The 18347-nt window shown below is 35.2% G+C and overlaps 1 protein-coding gene across 7 annotated transcripts in view; it reads right to left on the reverse strand.

Annotated features, from left to right (window-relative positions):
* Positions 1-885: 885 nt before the first annotated feature.
* Positions 886-18347, reverse strand: part of LOC110113769 (branched-chain-amino-acid aminotransferase-like protein 1) — a 76746-nt gene continuing 59284 nt past the window's right edge. For 6 of the 7 annotated variants that reach the window (XM_020846453.2, XM_028698629.1, XM_020846451.2 and 3 more), the window contains 2 exons: positions 16268-16303; positions 886-1230 (listed from right to left, as the gene is read on the reverse strand). In XM_020846453.2, the coding sequence (XP_020702112.2) occupies positions 1102-1230; positions 16268-16303 (165 nt within the window). In that variant the 3' untranslated portion in view covers positions 886-1101. Of the gene's footprint in view, positions 1231-4147; positions 4211-16267; positions 16304-18347 lie in introns of all 7 variants that reach the window. The other variant, XM_028698628.1, reaches the window with a different exon arrangement.

Below are 18347 nucleotides of genomic sequence, written 5' to 3' on the forward strand. Positions count from 1 at the left end.
AATAGTTAAGCAGCTTTTGCTACAACAAATTCATAATCAACTTTATAAAAAACTATAATCATCCCAAATAAATCAGCTTTATCCTGGCCGCTATATTTGAGCTTCGTTTGAGATGGTTTTCTTATGCTTCTTAAAACATTTTTTTACTATAAAAATTAAGTTTTTTGAATTAAAAAATTACTTTAAGCAACAGTAAAAAAGCCATCCCAAACGAAGCCTTAGACATCAGCAATAATATGGCCCTTCAGCCAGCTTGTGTGACCTAATTAGGAGCAAATTTGGATAGTTAATGAAGATAACCAACTATACTCACCTTTGTATGAGAAGGGTAATCATGATTATATCTCTAGTTTGCAAACAAATAAAATAAATGATGGTAAATATGGAGGGTATGTCCTAGTGGAGGGACACCAGGTAGAAGGCTCCTTTAAAGAGCCTGTTGTGCTCTTTAAGGGCATCTCCAACCGAAAATCTCAATTTTCACTCCAAAATGCAATGAAACTAAAAAATGTCGTGATTCATCTCCATTCAAACTCCATTTTGCGCCATTCGCAGAAGGTAACCGTCTTTCACCTCTTTCGCGCATTTCTTCATCAAATCCGGTAGAGATAGAAAAATCGCGTAGGTGAACAGTGCAACGACGATATTGTCGTCGCACTGTTCACTAGCAAGCAAATATAAGAAGATTTGACGTTTAGCTGAAGCGACCGAACGACGCCATACATATGTTTGACATTCGGTTGGAGATGCTCTTAAGAATAATAAACTACATAAAAGGTCCATCGCAAGGAAGGTTGCAGTAGATCATGCATCAGCAATGATAGTATTGGACAAAATGGAGAAAGAAGCAGCCTAACCAGCATAGTTCATAGAGTAGGAGTGATGTAGTAATTTGATTAAGCTCCTAAATAAGTAAAACTGATATAAGAGAAAATCCATCAAAAAAATATCATCAGGTAAATGTTGAAGCATTTACATTATTTTGTGGAAAGCTGAAACAACATAGAATCCAGCAAGAATGCAATTGAATCGTTAATTTCATGAGTATTATGGAAATCCCAGCTATGTTCTCATGTCATTTTATGTAGAAGTGAATCTGTATTACGAACCTGAATTTAGAGGAATTGGCTCTCCTGATTCTGCAGTGAGGGTTCTGTAAGCATTTTGGATTCTTCTCGTTACAGATCCTGCTTCGCCATTTCCAACAACACGGCCATCAATCATAACCACCTGTTGCAAGTATAAAATTCAGATAATGGCAATGATCCATTGCATGTGAAAGACAGATTTAGAGAAAAAGTTTTAGCTTAAGATGGGTCTAAAAGTCATTCGATTTGCTTTGAGATATGTATCATATATGAGAAATCAATCAAAATTTACATTTGTATTTATCTCAAAGTAAATTTAATGGCTTTGTGACACATAATGGCCCAAATTTTAGTTAGGAAATCATGAGCAATGTTTAAAATAACGCAATTGGGTATTGAGGCATTTTTTGTTCGTGAGGCGAGGCGTAAGCCTAAAGACATCAAAATAAAAAAATTGCATAAAGTGCAAATAAAAGTTAAAGGTGATTTTTTATATCATACCCAAATAATATGTTAAAAGATGATCTATTATCTTTCTATTGAATTATGAAGTAATACATTGACATACATATTAAATAAAAATTATACAAGACGTAAAATGGCTAGTGATAAATTGCATGAAATATAATTGAAATACAAATATTACGTAAGCAAAAAAATATTAAATATAGAAACAGCTTAAAAGTATCATATAACATTAAGTTAAACTCCAAATTCTTTCTTTCTCAATTTCCTACTCATCTAAATTTAATTTCTAAAAAAGGATGAAATAGTTGACAAAAACTAGAAAACCATATGTACTGTCATCACTGATGGAATCTTTATTTGAGTTGTCATTAAAACAAATTGGTCTCTCCCCTGTCTCATCCTGTGGACTCCAATATCTCCAATATGCTTATTCTTCATTTATTTCAATCGTCTTTCTCTTTCATAAATGTTTTTCATCAATATAAAGATAAGATTAATACTCCAAAATTTTTAAAAGGAGGTGGCGATGGTGTGTGGTTTTCAAGTGATCCTTGAAGGTGACTACGACGGTGGTGGCTATGGTGAAGGTGACATAATGGAGGTTGTTTTTTTTTCCAAATATGGACTAGTTGCACCATGTTACCAATAAGACAAAGAATTGGATTAGGAAATATCCCGGATAAACATGGTCACAAGTTCTAAAATTTTTAGATTTATTTTGAGATAAATGCAATACAAGAAGAATCAATTACCTAATGTATAACACTCATCTCAAACCAAATTTATAGATTTTAAAACTCATTCTACCCAAATTCTATTTGTGATATACTCATTCAATTCTCTTTCAAAAAATATCTCATCTAGGCATATCTATTAAGTAGAAATTTTCACTTTTAAGAACATCACTTTGGGGCCATCATACTGAGTCAAGATACATTAGAAGGATGACATTTAACACATTATGTGAAGTGGCTTATGTGAAGCTCTTATAAATTATTCCATAATAGGTTTGCTCTGAGCATTTATTAAGAAGCCATGTTTGGTATGTAGGAACTACTAATTGTCAGCAAGGTACAAACTTTTGAAATCTAGCAACTTGATCAATAGAAAGAATGGTGTAAAGATATTATAATACAATTTATACCAAGGTAAGGGCCAAATGCTTAAAAGAAGATATTTGTTCAAAATAAAATGATGCCTAAATTTTCTATTTAAAAAATTGATTAAACAAGTGTCCTTCCCCTTCAACATCAATCTTCTTTTAAGCATTCATCCTTGTTAACCTCTATATGATGAGAACGGTAGCTGTCAAGTAAATTTAGTTTGAAATGATTTGACCGCAATCAAAATCACTCGAACATCGCCCATTCACATAACGGATCGTGCCAATGTGTTCAAAGCACTAAAATTACTAAGAGAGAACCCTTGCAATTGTTTTGAATCAACACAATAAATATTGCGAACTACAGACAATGCCAGGCAAATTGAGTTTGAAATGCCTTGAACACAATTGAAGTAGCTCAAACGAAGTTTGTTTGGGAAATGGACAACGATGACGTATTTAGAGCATCAAAATCACTAAAGAAACACCTCTCACGATCAATTTGATCAATCTCTACGAAGATGATGAGTAAGGGATGCAACATCAGGCGAACCGCATTCGAAATGCCTTGACTGCAACATAAGTTGCTAAATGTTGCTGTTTGCAAAACACGCTGCGCCAATTATCCGAAAAGATGAAATTACCTATAAAAGATACTGGTATTAGCCTATACACCACACACGCAAAATATAAAATTTGCACGCGTGTAAGGCGACGATACATCTTTCGAGATATAAAAAAGAGACATGTAAAGTAAATTCATTCTTTGAACTGTTGTAATTTTATTTTATTATTACATAATTAAACTATAAAAAAAGAAATCATGCCCTATCAAATTCCAAAGTCCTTTTGCCTCGTATTATGTTGTGCGTTATGTCCGGCCCCTATCACCCTAACTTTGCATGCGACCCAATCCTTATCTTTATCTTCTTACTCACCTCTACACTTCTACTCTTGCCCGAGAAACCAACTAGTAGTCGCAAGCTGCTCTTTTTCCTCATTTCTTGGTCTCTTAAATCGACCCAACAATCCGCTGGCGCCATCCCTCTCTCGAACCTACTACTCCTCGCTCCACATCTCGCTACCACAGACCACACAATACCAAACCCTCAACCCTTCATTGTAGATCTCCTTCTCTCTTCTCGGAACTATAGCCTCCACTCACCTACTGCCACGACCCGACCCGGCTAGCCCGAGTTAATGGGGCGGGAATAGTCAGTCGTACAGATAAAGCATGTAAAACATGAATAACTTCATTAAAGACCTTAATAGTAGTACACAAACATCATCCAGCAACATGAAAGAGTCACTAATAACATCAAAACTAAAAGAGAGTTTCATATTGTTCATCACACAAAACTACTAAAACTTTTAAATCACAATTACATAAACTCCAAATCACTGTTCTTACACAAATACAAACTCAAACTTAAACTCACAAACTACAGGAATAAACTCAAAGACTCAAACTGAAATAATAAAAGAGAACCTTTCTTCCTGAGGTTCCCTACGACGATACGTGTATGGTCGCCGTGCAGCCATCAATTATCTCCTGAAAAATATTTCCAAAAGTAGGATGAGCCAACGCTCAGTAGGTAATTCATAGCTCAGTTAATTTCATAAGATGCATATAATAAAAACTTTTAAAATTAGAACTAATTCATTTCATTGAGCAAGTCATAACATGTAATATTCATTTTCCTTTCTTTAACATTACATTCATTTCAATCTTTCCTTCCAACATTTTCATATGCAATGTAAATGCAAAAATGCTTATGTTAAATGTATACACCAGTCCCGGAAGTACCAGTTTTCGTACTGATCAGGTATACAGTCAAATTTTTGGCCATTTCCTTTACTATTGGCTCTACGAGTCTCCTTTACCATTTTTGGCACTTCTGGATCAACATGCACATGAAATTGTTATTGCTTTTATATCTTTCAATTATGCTCAATTATCTTTCATAAGCTTCATAAATTTGAATACTTAAGTGTTATTCATATGCTTTAAATGCTTTCTAAATAATGCATAAACTAGAAATATGAATTCGCAGAATATTCTTTCAATCATTTAAATATAAAATATTTGACAGTAAATAAACATTTTGACAGTAAAATAAATGCATAAATTTCATTTTAAGCATAAATAAATTTTGCACCTATAAACTTAAATGAGGTATGAACACATACATCTCTTAAGCACAGTATGTCGCTTCGACCAAGTTCTTACACCTTACATTTCAACAATCACAACCTAAGAAATTTATAAAAGAGACGTGTTACAAAACTCAATAATCAAATTCCTAAGTCTTGATCTTTCATTTCCCCTTAACAAAACCCTAAGTAAGATACTTAATGGATATTTAATTAAATAAACCTTTATTTTCGGATTTAATTAAATCTAAATTTTTGAAAATTCATAAATCTTCAATTTCATCAAAACATTTCTCTAAATTAATCCTCAACATATTTTTATAATTATAAATTAAATTTTCGGATTAAAATATTTAGGAAATTAAGAAAAAATAAAAATTTTCTAAAAATCAAAATTTTTATTATCAAAGCATTCCTTATACCCTAAGGAACAAAAATGGTAAAAAAGATTTGCTTAAAATCAAAGATTAGGAAAAATACTAATCTTACAAAACTCAAATTAAAGTGAGAAAATTCGTTTCTAACCTTAAATTACTTCCCTAAATCTTTCCTATTGATTTCATAACAAAATTTGGAAGAAAAACAAAAAAATCTATAAAACCCTAGAAAACTCTTTTCAAAAAATCTAAAGATTTTTCATTTTAAAATAATCATACCGGAACACTCATTTCGTCGTCTTCTTCGATTTGGACTAAATCTTTCGTCGGAAGATCTGTCGCCGAAGCCACCCTCGTGGAACCCGCACCGTCCGCCCGTCCGCCCGTCCGGCTCTCCTCTCGGTTTCGGCTGATTCGCGTGAATAAAAGAGGGAGGAGGGTTCGGTTTATGCTATTAAGGGAGAAAAGATTTTGTAATTGACCCTCTTGCCCTTACTTAATCTATTTCGGCATTAATACTTATGAGGGGTAAAATCGGCATTTTCGGGACTAAATCAATTTTAATTCTTAAAATAAACAAAATTAGGTATATGTGTTACATATCAAAACGATCAGAATTTTGCGTAGGATTTTCTAAAATTATTTCCGTTAAAATCCGACAACCTTAAATTTTTCACTTAAAACTGTCGCGGCGCTTTGAAAAGCGCGCGACGACCTAATAATGTTGTTTTCGGGTTTTATAATTCTCCTATCCTAATAAAAATTTCATCCTCGAAATTTAAAAGATAAACTTAACAGTAAAGCCATACCTTAGCCAAATAAATGAGGGTAGTTCTCCCTCATTTTTGACTCTCTCTCCTAGGTGGCATCCTTCTCTGAACTGTGCTTCCAAAGCATCTTAACATAAGGAATCGCTCTGCTCCTCAACTGTTTAACTTAATGGTCAAGGATTTTCTCTGGTTCATTCACAAATGTCAAATCTGACTGAATATCTACTACTTCAGTACTAATCCTCTGAGCCTCATCTGAAATATATTTTCTTAAAGAGGAAATATAAAACACATTATGCACTCCACTCATATGTGTTGATAGAATCAACCTATAAGCCACCTTCCCAATCCTTTCTGAAATCTCAAATGATCCTACATATCTTGGACTCAACTTTCCTGCTTTGCCAAACCTCTTCACTCCCTTCATCGGACTGACCTTAAGAAACACAAATTCTCCCACATCAAACTCAACTAATCGGTGCTTGGCATCATAATATTTCTTTTGTCTGTCCTGCACTGCCCTCAATCTATCTCTGATTAATATGATCTTTTCTGTAGCATCATCAACCAGATCAGCACCAATTATCTTGCTTTCCCCTGTCTCAACCCAGCTTAAAGGTGTTCTACACCTTCTCCCATACAAAGCCTCATAAGAAGCCATACCAATACTTGTTTGGAAGCTATTGTTGTAGAAAAATTCAATCAAAGGTACATATGCCTCCCACTTACCACCAAAATCCAGAACACATAACATGAGCAAATCTTCTAAGGTCTAGATGGTTCTTTCTGACTACCCATCTGTCTGAGGGTGGAAAGCTGTATTAAAGGTAAGTCTGATACCCAAAGCTTCCTGAACATTCTTCCAAAATCTGGAAGTAAATCTCCGATCCCGATCTGACACTATAGTCTTAGGTACCCCATACAATCTGACAATCTGATCAACATACAGGCTTGCCAGTTTTTCAACTGGATTAGACTGTTTGATAGGTATAAAGTGTGCAGACTTAGTCAACCTATCAATGATTACCCATAAAACATCACATCCTCTTCTGGATCTGGGCAAACCAACCACGAAATCCATAGCAATGTCTTCCCATTTCCACTCAGGTATAGGTAAGGGCTATAAAAATTCTCCTGGCTTCTGATGTTCAGCCTTAACCATCTGACATGAAATACATTTGGATACTGTATATGCTACACTTCTCTTCATTCCTGGCCACCAAAACACCTCCTTTAAATCCCGATACATCTTGTTACTGCCCGGATGAATGGTGTAACTAGAGTAATGGGCTTCTTGAAGGATTTCTTTCCTCAAATCATCAACATATGGTATGCACAATCTGCCCTTATAACGAAGCAATCCTTCATCATCAAGTTCAAAATCTTCAATGTGTCTCACACTAACCATATCCAGTATCTTCTTAAAATCTGCATCAAGTGGAAAAGCTTCTCGTACCCTTTATGGAAAGGTTGATATAATTGTAGTCTGATTCAACCTTATAATTTCTACATCATTGGGCTGAATCACTGAAATCTTCACCTTCTTCAAATCCCTTATCAACTCCTGCTGCATTATAATCATCCAATTTGCACTACCTGAATTCTTTCTGCTCAAAGCATCAGCAACCACATTTGCTTTACTCGGGTGATACTGAATATCCAACTCATAATCCTTAATGAGTTATAGCCATCTCCTCTGCCTTAGATTCAGTTCCTTCTGAGTGAAGATATACTTCAAACTCTGGTGGTCAGTAAAAACTTCACACTGAACTCCAAACAAGTAATGCCTCCAAGTTTTCAAGGCAAAAACTTATGCAGCTAACTCCAAATCATGAGTTGGATAGTTTCTTTCATGATTCTTCAATTGCCTAGAAGCATAGGCAATGACTCTTCCATTATGCATCAGTACACAACCCAATCCTTTAAGTGAGGCATCAATGTAAAGCTGAAACCCATCTGATCCTGAGGGAATAGTCAGCACTGGAGCAGTAATCAAATACTGCTTTAACCTCTGAAAAGCTTCTTCACACTGAGTTGCCCAATCAAACTTCACTCTTTCTGAGTCAATCTAGATAGTGGCATAGCTATCTGTGAAAATCCCTCAACAAACCTCCTGCAGTAGCCTGCCAATCCCAAAAAGCTCATAACCTCAGTCACTGTAGCAGAACTTGGCCAGTCTGCTATTGCTTGCACCTTATGCTGATCTATAGATATCTTCCCATCAGTGATCACATGCCCCAAAAACATCACTCTTCAGCCAAAAATCACACTTGGAGAACTTAGCATAGAGTTCATTTCCTTTCAGTGCATGTAACACCATCATTAAGTAATTTGCATGCAGTTCCTCACTTGGGTAGTATACCAGTATGTCATCTATGAACACAATCACGAATAGATCCATAAATGACTTAAAGATTCTATTCATGAGATCCATAAACACTGCAGGGGCATTTATCAAACCAAATGGCATCACTACAAACTCATAATGCCCGTATCTGGTATTGAAAGCAATCTTTGCAACATCTTCTTCTCTAATCCTGAGTTGATGATACCCTGACCTCAAATCAATCTTTGAAAACACTGAAGCACCTTCCAACTGATCAAATAAATCATCTATCCTTGGAAAAGGATACTTATTCTTCACTGTCAATTTGTTCAGCTCTCTGTAATCTATACAAAGCCTTAGGCTTCCACCCTTCTTCTTCACAAACAATACAGGAGCACCCTAAGGGGAGGTACTAGGCCGAATAAAACCCTTACTCAAGCAACTCTTGCAGTTGCTCCTTCAACTCCTTAAGCTCCTTAATTGTCATTCTGTAAGGAGCCTTAGCAACAGGTTCAGCTCCTGCCACTAACTCAATAGAGAAATCTATTTCTTTACTTGGAGGTAAGCCAGATAAATCACCTGAAAACACTTCTAGAAATTCCTGAATAATTAGGATGTCCTTCAGCTCTCTTTCTTCTTTCTTCTCCTCCTTAACATAGGCCAAGAAGCCTTCACAACATTTCTTTAACATCTGAAAAGCCTTCAAGGATGACATAATCACAGCAGTTATCCCTTTATCCCCTTGAAATTTAAACTTATCTTCCCCCGGCATACTAAACTTAACCTCCTTTTTGTTACAATCTATAGTCACGAAATGGCAAGATAACCAATCCATGCCTAAGATTGCATCAAACTCAGATAGAGGTAAGACAATCAGATTCGCTTCTAAGCTCTTATCACAAATCCTCAAATTCACTTGACATTTCTGCTTAGCTTCCATATGATTTTCATTTGACATCAAAACTGACAGTGATTTAATCATAACTGTAGGAAGCAAACTTGCAGATCTAACAAACTCTTCTGAAATAAAGGAGTGTGATGCTCCAGTATCAAATAGAATTCTAACGGGTCAATTGCACATAAGGATTGTCCCTAAACATGAAGAGTTACAGAATTCATTTACAAAATATGTCATTCATTATTTATTCCTTTCATTTTTATTTATTATTCATTCAAATTCATAAAAAAAATCATTGCAATTAATTAAACTACGCACCTGTAACCACATCAGGAGACCCCTTAGCTTCTTGCTGGGACAATCCATAGACTCGTGGCTGAACATTCTAACGAGTCTGACCTTGAGAAGGTACAGAAGCTGTAGACTCCACAGCTATTGGTCTACCAGCTGTCCTCTGAGTGTTGTTGCCTGACCTCACCTCTGAAGTAGATCTCTGTCCCAAAAGAGGGCAAGACTTCGCCATGTGCCTAGGCTGATGGCACCAAAAATAAGTATTAATGTCAGAGAGGCACTCTCCTTTATGTGTTCGCCCATACTTTCTGCACAAAATAGCAGTTAAAGCACTGCTATCAAAACCACTGGATTTGGGCTTCTTCCAAGTAGAAACCCCTGACTGAGAAGACTGGACAAACTGGGAAGGCTTTGACCTGCCTTCCATCTTCCTTTTCTGAAAGTCTCTCCTCTTCTGAGTTGCCTGCATATCCATCTCAATCCTTCTGGCTCTTTCCACCAAAGTGGGATAATCCTCAATTCCAAAAGGTACAAGAGGCTGCCTTATCAAGTCCTTTAACTCATTTAGAAAATGGTGGCACTTTTCCTCAGCATTAGGTATCAGGTGAGAGGCATACCTAGATAACATTGTAAACTCCGCCTCATACTGAGAAACAGATCGATCTCCCTGAATCAATCTGTTGAACTTATCCTGCATTTGTCTCCTGGCTGTCATAGGCACATACTAGCCTCTGAATACTTCCACAAACTCCTCCCAGGAGACTTGGCTGCTTGGTCTTCCTTCAAAGGTTTCTTCTAACTGACTCCTCCACCACCTCTCAGCTTCGCCATCAAAAGCATAAGCAGCGTATGTAACTCTCCTATCCTCTGGGTAAGACATGCCCTCAAGGATCTTCTCAATCCGTATCAGCCAGTCCTCAGCTTCTATAGGTCCGACACTGAGAATAGTAGAGGATTCATATCCTGAAATAGTTTCAGGTTCTTATCCATAGGCTGACTTCCACTTCCACTGCCACTGCTCTGATTATGGGAAGTCTTAATCATCTGAGTCATCGCTTCCATCATCTGAGCGAATGACTCCATAGTATTGTTCCTCTGAGGTTTTGCTACTTCTGGTAGCTCCCTCCCTTCCTCCATATCAATGCCATCAGTGACATTCTGCTCAGGATCCATATTACTAAGATAAAATACATTAATCATAAGGCAAAATAATTCATAAAATTATACTGCCTAAACATTCTTAAGACTCATTCAATCATCCTATAGGCTCTTTCATTGATCATTACTAAACCTTTGCTCTGATATCACTCTTGTCACGACTCGGCCCAGCTAGCCTGAGTTAACGGGGCGAGAACCGTTAGTCATACAGATAAAGCATGTAAAACATGAATAACTTCATTAAAGACCTTAATAGTAGTACACAAACATCATCCAGCAATATGAAAGAGCCACTAATAACATCAAAACTAAAAGAGAGTTTCATACTGTTCATCACACAAAACTACTAAAACTTTTAAATCACAATTACATAAACTCCAAATCACTGTTCTTACATAGGTACAAACTCAAACTTAAACTCACAAACTACACAGGAATAAACTCAAAGACTCAAACTGAAATCATAAAAGAGAAAATTTCATCATGAGATCCCCTACGACGATACGTGTACAATCGTCGTGCAGCCATCACTTATCTCTTGAAAAACATTTTCAAAAGTAGGATGAGCCAATGCTCAGCAGGTAATTCATAGCTCAGTTAATTTCATAAGATGCATATAATAAAAACTTTTAAAATTGGAACTAATTCATTTCATTGAGCAAGTCATAACATGTAATATTCATTTTTCTTTCTTTAACATTACATTCATTTCATTCTTTTCTTTCAACATTTTCATATGCAATGTAAATGCAAAAATGCTTATGTTAAATGTATACACCCGTCCCAGAAGTACCAGTTTTCGTACTGATCAGGTACACAGTCAAATTTTTGACCATTTTCTTTACCATTGGCTCTACGAGCCTCCTTTACCATTTTTGGCACTTACGGATCAACATGCACATGAAATTGTTAATGCTTTTATATCTTTCAATTATGCTCAATCATCTTTCATAAGCTTCATAAATTTGTATACTTAAGTGTTATTCATATGCTTTAAATACTTTCTAAATAATGCATAAACTAGAAATATGAATTTGCAGAATATTCTTTCAATCATTTAAATATAAAACATTTGACAGTAAATAAAACATTTTGACAGTAAAATAAATGCATAAAATTTCATTTTAAGCATAAATAAATTTTGCACTTATAAACTTAAATGAGGTATGAACACCTACCTCTCTTAAGCACAGTATGTCGCTTCGACCAAGTTCTTACACCTTACACTTCAACGATCACAACCTAAGAAATTTATAAAAGAGACGTGTTACAAAACTCAATAATCAAATTCCTAAGTCTTGATCTTTTATTTCCCCTTAACAAAATCCTACGACACTTAATGGATATTTAATTAAATAAATCTTAATTTTCGTATTTAATTAAATCTAAATTTTCAGATGTTCATAAATCTTCAATTTCATCAAAACATTGCTCTAAATTAATCCTCAACATATTTTTATAATTATAAATTAAATTTTCGGATTAAAATAATTAGGAAATTAAGAAAAAATAAAAATTTTCCTAAAAATCAAAATTTTCATTATTAAAGTATTCCTCATACCCTAAGGAACAAAAATTGTAAAAAGATTTTCTTAAAATCATAGATTAAGAAAAACCCTAATCTTGCAAAACTCAAATTAAAGTGAGAAAAATTCGTTTCTACCCTTAAATTACTTCCCTAAATCTTTCCTATTGATTTCGTAACAAAATTTAGAAGAAAACACAAAAATCTATAAAACCCTAGAAAACTCTTTCCAAAAGTTTAAAGATCTAGAAAGTTTCGTTTTAAAATAATCATACCAGAACACTCCTTTCGTCGTCATCTTCGATTTGGACTAAATCTTTCGTTGGAAGATCGTCGCCGGAGCCACCCTCGCGGAACCCGCACCGTCCGCCTCTCCTCTCGGTTTCGGCTGATTCGTGTGAATAGAAGAGGGAGGGTTCGGTTTATGCTATTAAGGGAGAAAGGGTTTCGTAATTGACCCTCTCGCCCTTAATCTATTTTGGCCTTAATACTTATGAGGGGTAAAATCGGCATTTTCAGGAGTAAATCAATTATAATTCTTAAAATAAATAAAATTAGGTATATGTGTTATATATCAAAACGATCAGAATTTTGCGTAGGATTTTCTAAAATTATTTCCGTTAAAATCCAAAAATCTTGAATTTTTCACTTAAAACTCATCGCGGTGCTTTGAAAAGCGTGTGACGACCTAATAATGTTGTTTTCGGATTTTACACCTGCTCCTTGCCCTCTCTCCTAGATCTGACAACTATGCATGTCTCTCACCTGGCCCCACTCTCCAACCCACACTGACCCACTTAATCTACTCTCTCATCGATGATTTTAATATTGATAGAGGTCTCTGAGTTTGCGAGAAATCCCGTTCTCTAACACCACCGACCTCCCACTTTCTACCTCTCCCTCTCTAGATCTCTCTCTCTTTATATCTCTTCCACCCTTTTTATCTTTGAATAGAGAGAGAAATCTCTTTCTTCTTCACTCTCTTTCCTTCACACATAATCTCTCCCTCTCTTGCTCTCTCTTTTTCTTTCTTCCTAGCTCTCTCTAAATAGAGAGAAATCTCTCTTTCCATCTTTCTCTCTCTAACTCTCTCATTTTTCAAAAAAAATTGAAAAAAATAAATAAAAGAAGTGTTTTTGTATTTTTGCCCTCGCAATCTCATGGCTTTGTCATCATCATCATCACCATGCATGCAAGGTATTATTGCAAAAACTCGAAACCTATGTTGCACGGATACACTTATTTATAAAGGCGTGCTGTATCCGATACACCGATACACGAATACGCCTCCGATACTCCACCGATACGTGTCGGATACGCCAAAGCTGTATCCAATTAAAATATTATTTAATTTCAAAAGGACACGCGTATCCGATATGCGTGTCCATTATCCATTGAAAAACAAAAAGAAATCTGAAAAAAAAGACGTCGTATTTACTTTCGTGGTTGCGAGCAAGATTCTCTCATTTTCGAGATGGATTTGAGTCTCTTGATGATATGAAAATATTAAAAATTACTAATCTTTCACTTGATGAGCATGAATTAGAAGCTATGATATTTATTGAAGATGATATAGAAGTTCAAAGACAAATCAATGAAGAAGATAATTATATCATTCATTCTATTGAATAGTTGAAACTTCATGTGCTAGATAATTTATGTTTATGCTTTTGTTGTTGTACTAGACATTTAATGATTACTTAAAATTTGATATTATAAGCTAAAAGGCTACAAATGATGTTGTCATTTTTTTGTAATTTCAAATATTATGTTTTGATTGTTTCCTTAATTTTTATGTATGATTTATAAATTATAATGTCGTGTCCGCGCCGTACCCATATCCTGTATTTTTAAGAATTGACGTGTCCCGTATTCATATCATGTCGTATCTGTGTCGCCGTATCCGTATCAGTGCAACATAGCTCGAAACTAAATATTTGTGCACATTGTTCCAAAGTGGTATCAATAAAGGCTTGATGTTGTTGTTGTATTGTTCCAAAGTGGCATGTAAATTATGCTAAAGTACTTTGCGTTTTCTTTTCCAATGCGGAAGAAAACTCTATACATTCGCTTGTGAAAGTACACAAACGCTTACGCACATTTTTTTAACTATAATGGGATAAAAGACCCCCGACTGCGATATCTCATGATACCAACCATGCATGCTATTTTCTAGGTGGCGAGAAGGCCTAATACTCTCGAAGGCAACCTCCATGTAGGGAAGAAGCCAATAGATTACTGAAATTTACAACAATAGAGGACTCTAATAGCTCAACCATGGATGCTATTTTTTATGAAGATTATCTTATGATTATTTTTATTGGTTGTTTACCCTTATTTATAGCTGACATAGATGTTGACTTCTTTTCAAATACCTTTCAATGTTTCAGTCTTTTTCTCTTCAGGACTATCTTTCAGAAATGATAACCGAGATGCTTCCTCTTGTAGATTGTTTCCTTTTCTAAAATAATTTTCAAATGTTAGGAGGAAGGCAATTGGCTCATGAATATTTTTCAACAAGATTTCTATAGCGTACTATTCGTATAATTACGGTTCATATTTCATTGATAGGTTCCTCCAGCTCAAAATGTGCTCTAATAGAGACTCACAGGGTTTCTGCTTTTCAACAATCAAATCACCTATAGTGATACGGTATTGATCCCCAACAAATCTTTTCAAGAACAAGCTCTTTAATTCATTAAAAGTTCTGACTGACCCATTAGATAGATTGATGTACCAGTCAAATACTGCTCCAGAAAGGCTACTGTAAAATTGTCTAAACAGAAGAGCTTCACTACCTCCGGTGTTGTAACAACTGCACGAAAGCGATTTAAATGTTGTTTTGGGTTCTCCGACTCATGAAATAAATCAAATTCCTCTGAGTAGGTCTATCCTTTAGAATAGATTAAGCTCCTTGAGATTGGATTAATGCCTCCCTTACCTGGCTCTATCAACTGTTTGATATCCTCTTCAATTGGAGATGTCTCTATACTTTTATGCTGACTTTGTTCTCTTTCGTGTGATTTTTGTTTATTAGACACATGAACTGTAGGTTGAGAGGATTCATCCCGAGCTCGCTATGTCATCAACACGTGCATCTACAACTCTATTATTGCAGCTTTATTGTCAACAAGAAACTTGATCTCAATAATTGACTACCTTTCATAAGATGCTAAACTTCATAACATGGGATGGACCCGTTGAGTGTTGAGTCAAAGGATAAAGCCAGCCATAACAATCATTTTTTCAAAGAATAAGACAGCTTCAATCAAGAGTATTTTTCAAGCATCAGGCTAGCAATATAATTAACAAAGCGGGCTAGAGCACATAGGAAACCTCGATCCCCCATAATTAAAATAATCTTCGTCAGCTTTATCAGCAAGCCAGCGAAAATCTCTGAGACTTTATCATAATCGATCTTCCAAATTCCAAGCTGCCCAACAAAACTAAAAGAGTGAGAAAATCGACTGCACCACAAGCGGATGAGTGCTTTTGAAGCGCACAATGTCATACCATAACTTACCACTATCTCTTAGCATCATCCACTGATGATGGGAAGCTGCTTCTATTTGTAGCTTTAATGTGCCATTGCTAGTTGCTATCATTTGGAGATGCTACCAATGACAAATGATTACAATGCTTATCATTCATCCTCTACTTTATTAGCCAACATACATGTCAACAGTGACCAGCACCTATAATGTAGCAATTCTTCTTGATTTGGAGGTAATATGATATCATAAGAAAATCCCCTCTACAACTTGAGGGGTACTTGAGGGGGGCTCAGTTTTGTGCTTGATTAGAATTTCTATTATGGGCTAGGCCCAATGGTTTTCACTTCAAAGGTTTCCATATAAAATAAATGGCTTTACAACGGCTACATTTGCCCGAATTTTAAGCTAAGATAAATGCAAGCTCTTGCACCATTGAGTGGGAATTTCTTCCAACAATCTAAGAATGAGTAAATGCAATTTTTTTTTTTTTTTTGATAGCTAGTGCAATATATAAATACCTTGAAACCTAAAGCATTTCACATATCATGGGCAAGCATGAAAAATTATAGTAAATATAAAATGAATATGTCCACAATATTTAGATTCAGCAACTCACAGGTGTAAGTTCTCCCATCGTTCCAGTAGTCCAAACCTGTAAATGAAAATAAGTTGCCATTTGGATATTAAATGAATTAGTTTGCTAAAAAAAAAAGTATTGAAAACTATCTAAGAAGCTACAGTAACCAGAAGGAAAATCGAGTCCACACTACAATCTTTGTCACTTTAAAATAAGACATAAAATATTGAATCCTCAACTGATATTTCGTTAGATGGAGAAATTTATCACAAGCATTATCCATTATTCTTCTATCACACTGAACAGTAAAAGAGTGCAATGCAATCATAATTTGAAAATACTAATATTAAAGGAAAATCATGACCATGCCAAGATATATGAGATCAAATCAAACATTTTTTTACGGAAAAGATGGGTGCACTCTTCTAATTGCAACAACATAAATTTTGCAGTTACAAATAAAAAGAGAAATAATAAAATAGACATAAGGGAGTACAATACTAATTAAGGAAAATAATAATTCTAGAGGATCGAAAGGAATACGCTTCTCTTTTAGAATAGAATTGATGGTAGATGATTTCTTCCCTTTAGCAATGTGAATCAAGAAATAAGTGAGGTTCACAATGTTAAACCATAAAATCTTCTTTATTTTTCTCGCTAGGAAAACACTTAGCATTCATTTCATTCCAAATGATATATAATATATACCAAAGTTCTTTGAAGTCCTTGATATGAATATGGCTCCAAGAAGAAAAGATAGAATCTAAACATCAACATATGTATTTCTGCCAAAAGGAAAATAGAGCCTCACTCCAAATATTTGAGGTAAAATTGCAAACAATGAAGATATTATGGGCTCCAAAAGTTCGCACTTGCTCTGCTATGAGTTTTTAATTTCAAGTGGAATTTTTAAAAGATAGATTATATTGCAGATAAGACGTTACTCATATATTTTGACCTCATTTAAGATGTGATTCTCGGTTTCCAATGGGCATGGGCCTCTATGATTAATTAACTTCTTGATGACAGAAATTTTTTTATTAAGGCTAGTCATTGAAGCTAAGTGCTTGGCGTGTAGTAGCAATAAATTTAGTTTGACTGAAAAATTTATTGCTGCAAATGTAAAGTGGATGGTAAGGGAATAATGATGAACAAAATCAATATTGAGATTTTTGTTTGATTAAGAAAGTCATAATTTTGTTTGATTGAGATTTCCTATCAATGTGAATATCATTGAGATTTCTTAAATGCTTTATTAAGCTAAGTGCTTGGCCTCCGCTTTCTTTGTATTCTATCATTTATTTCCCTTTAAATTATTGTAAGGAGCATATAAATTTCTAGAGGTGTGACTTACAACCTAGATAACTGCAAGAGACAATAAACCATCAAAAATGACACAAGAAAATGAGAAACTGCTTTAAATAATTTAGAACTTTGATAGGAAATACTTGGATTTCCAAGTGTTTCTCACCAAAATCAGTAAAATTTCAGCAGTAAACTGCTGTCCACAGCAGCCAACAGCAGCCAAACAGCAGGAAACAGGGAAAACGTAGAGAAAAACACAAGTAGAAGCTTGTATTTCACTAGAAGAAGAAGAAAACAACAAAGATACAATTGATCCTCAATTTGAGAGGAGGATCGATCTCTCCCAAATCTCTAGACGCCGCTAGAGCCCAAAGAAAACCTAAATCTAAGAGATCTCAATTTCAGTCAAATTCAAGATGCCCAAACCTTAGGAAAAACCTATATTTAATGCATACAAATCAAAAGGAATTCCCTAAACAGTCCCTACATTCAAATTTCTCTCTGAAACCCCCTAAAAATCCTTCCTAAAACGCTTTATATGAGCGGCCGGCCGCTCGTTCTGGCGGAAACTCCGCCTATTTTGTGACTTCGCCCCCGAACCGGTCCCGCCTGGACCGGTCCAGTGGACCGGTCTAACAAACTTCAACTAAACTAGCACTGGATGGTTGTTCTTCTCGTGTAATTCTCAACGCCAGATCTCAATTACTTTTAATTTTTTCCCTATTTCCTTCTTTTTTTTTTATTTACTTACCTTTCTGTTAGTTGGAATGCATTTGTTTCTCTTCTTTTTTCTTCCTTGGCATCCTAACCTAAC

The sequence above is a fragment of the Dendrobium catenatum genome, unplaced genomic scaffold (assembly GCF_001605985.2).
Source record: "Dendrobium catenatum unplaced genomic scaffold, ASM160598v2 fragScaff_scaffold_1117, whole genome shotgun sequence".
In the NCBI taxonomy this organism is placed as follows: Eukaryota; Viridiplantae; Streptophyta; class Magnoliopsida; order Asparagales; family Orchidaceae; genus Dendrobium; species Dendrobium catenatum.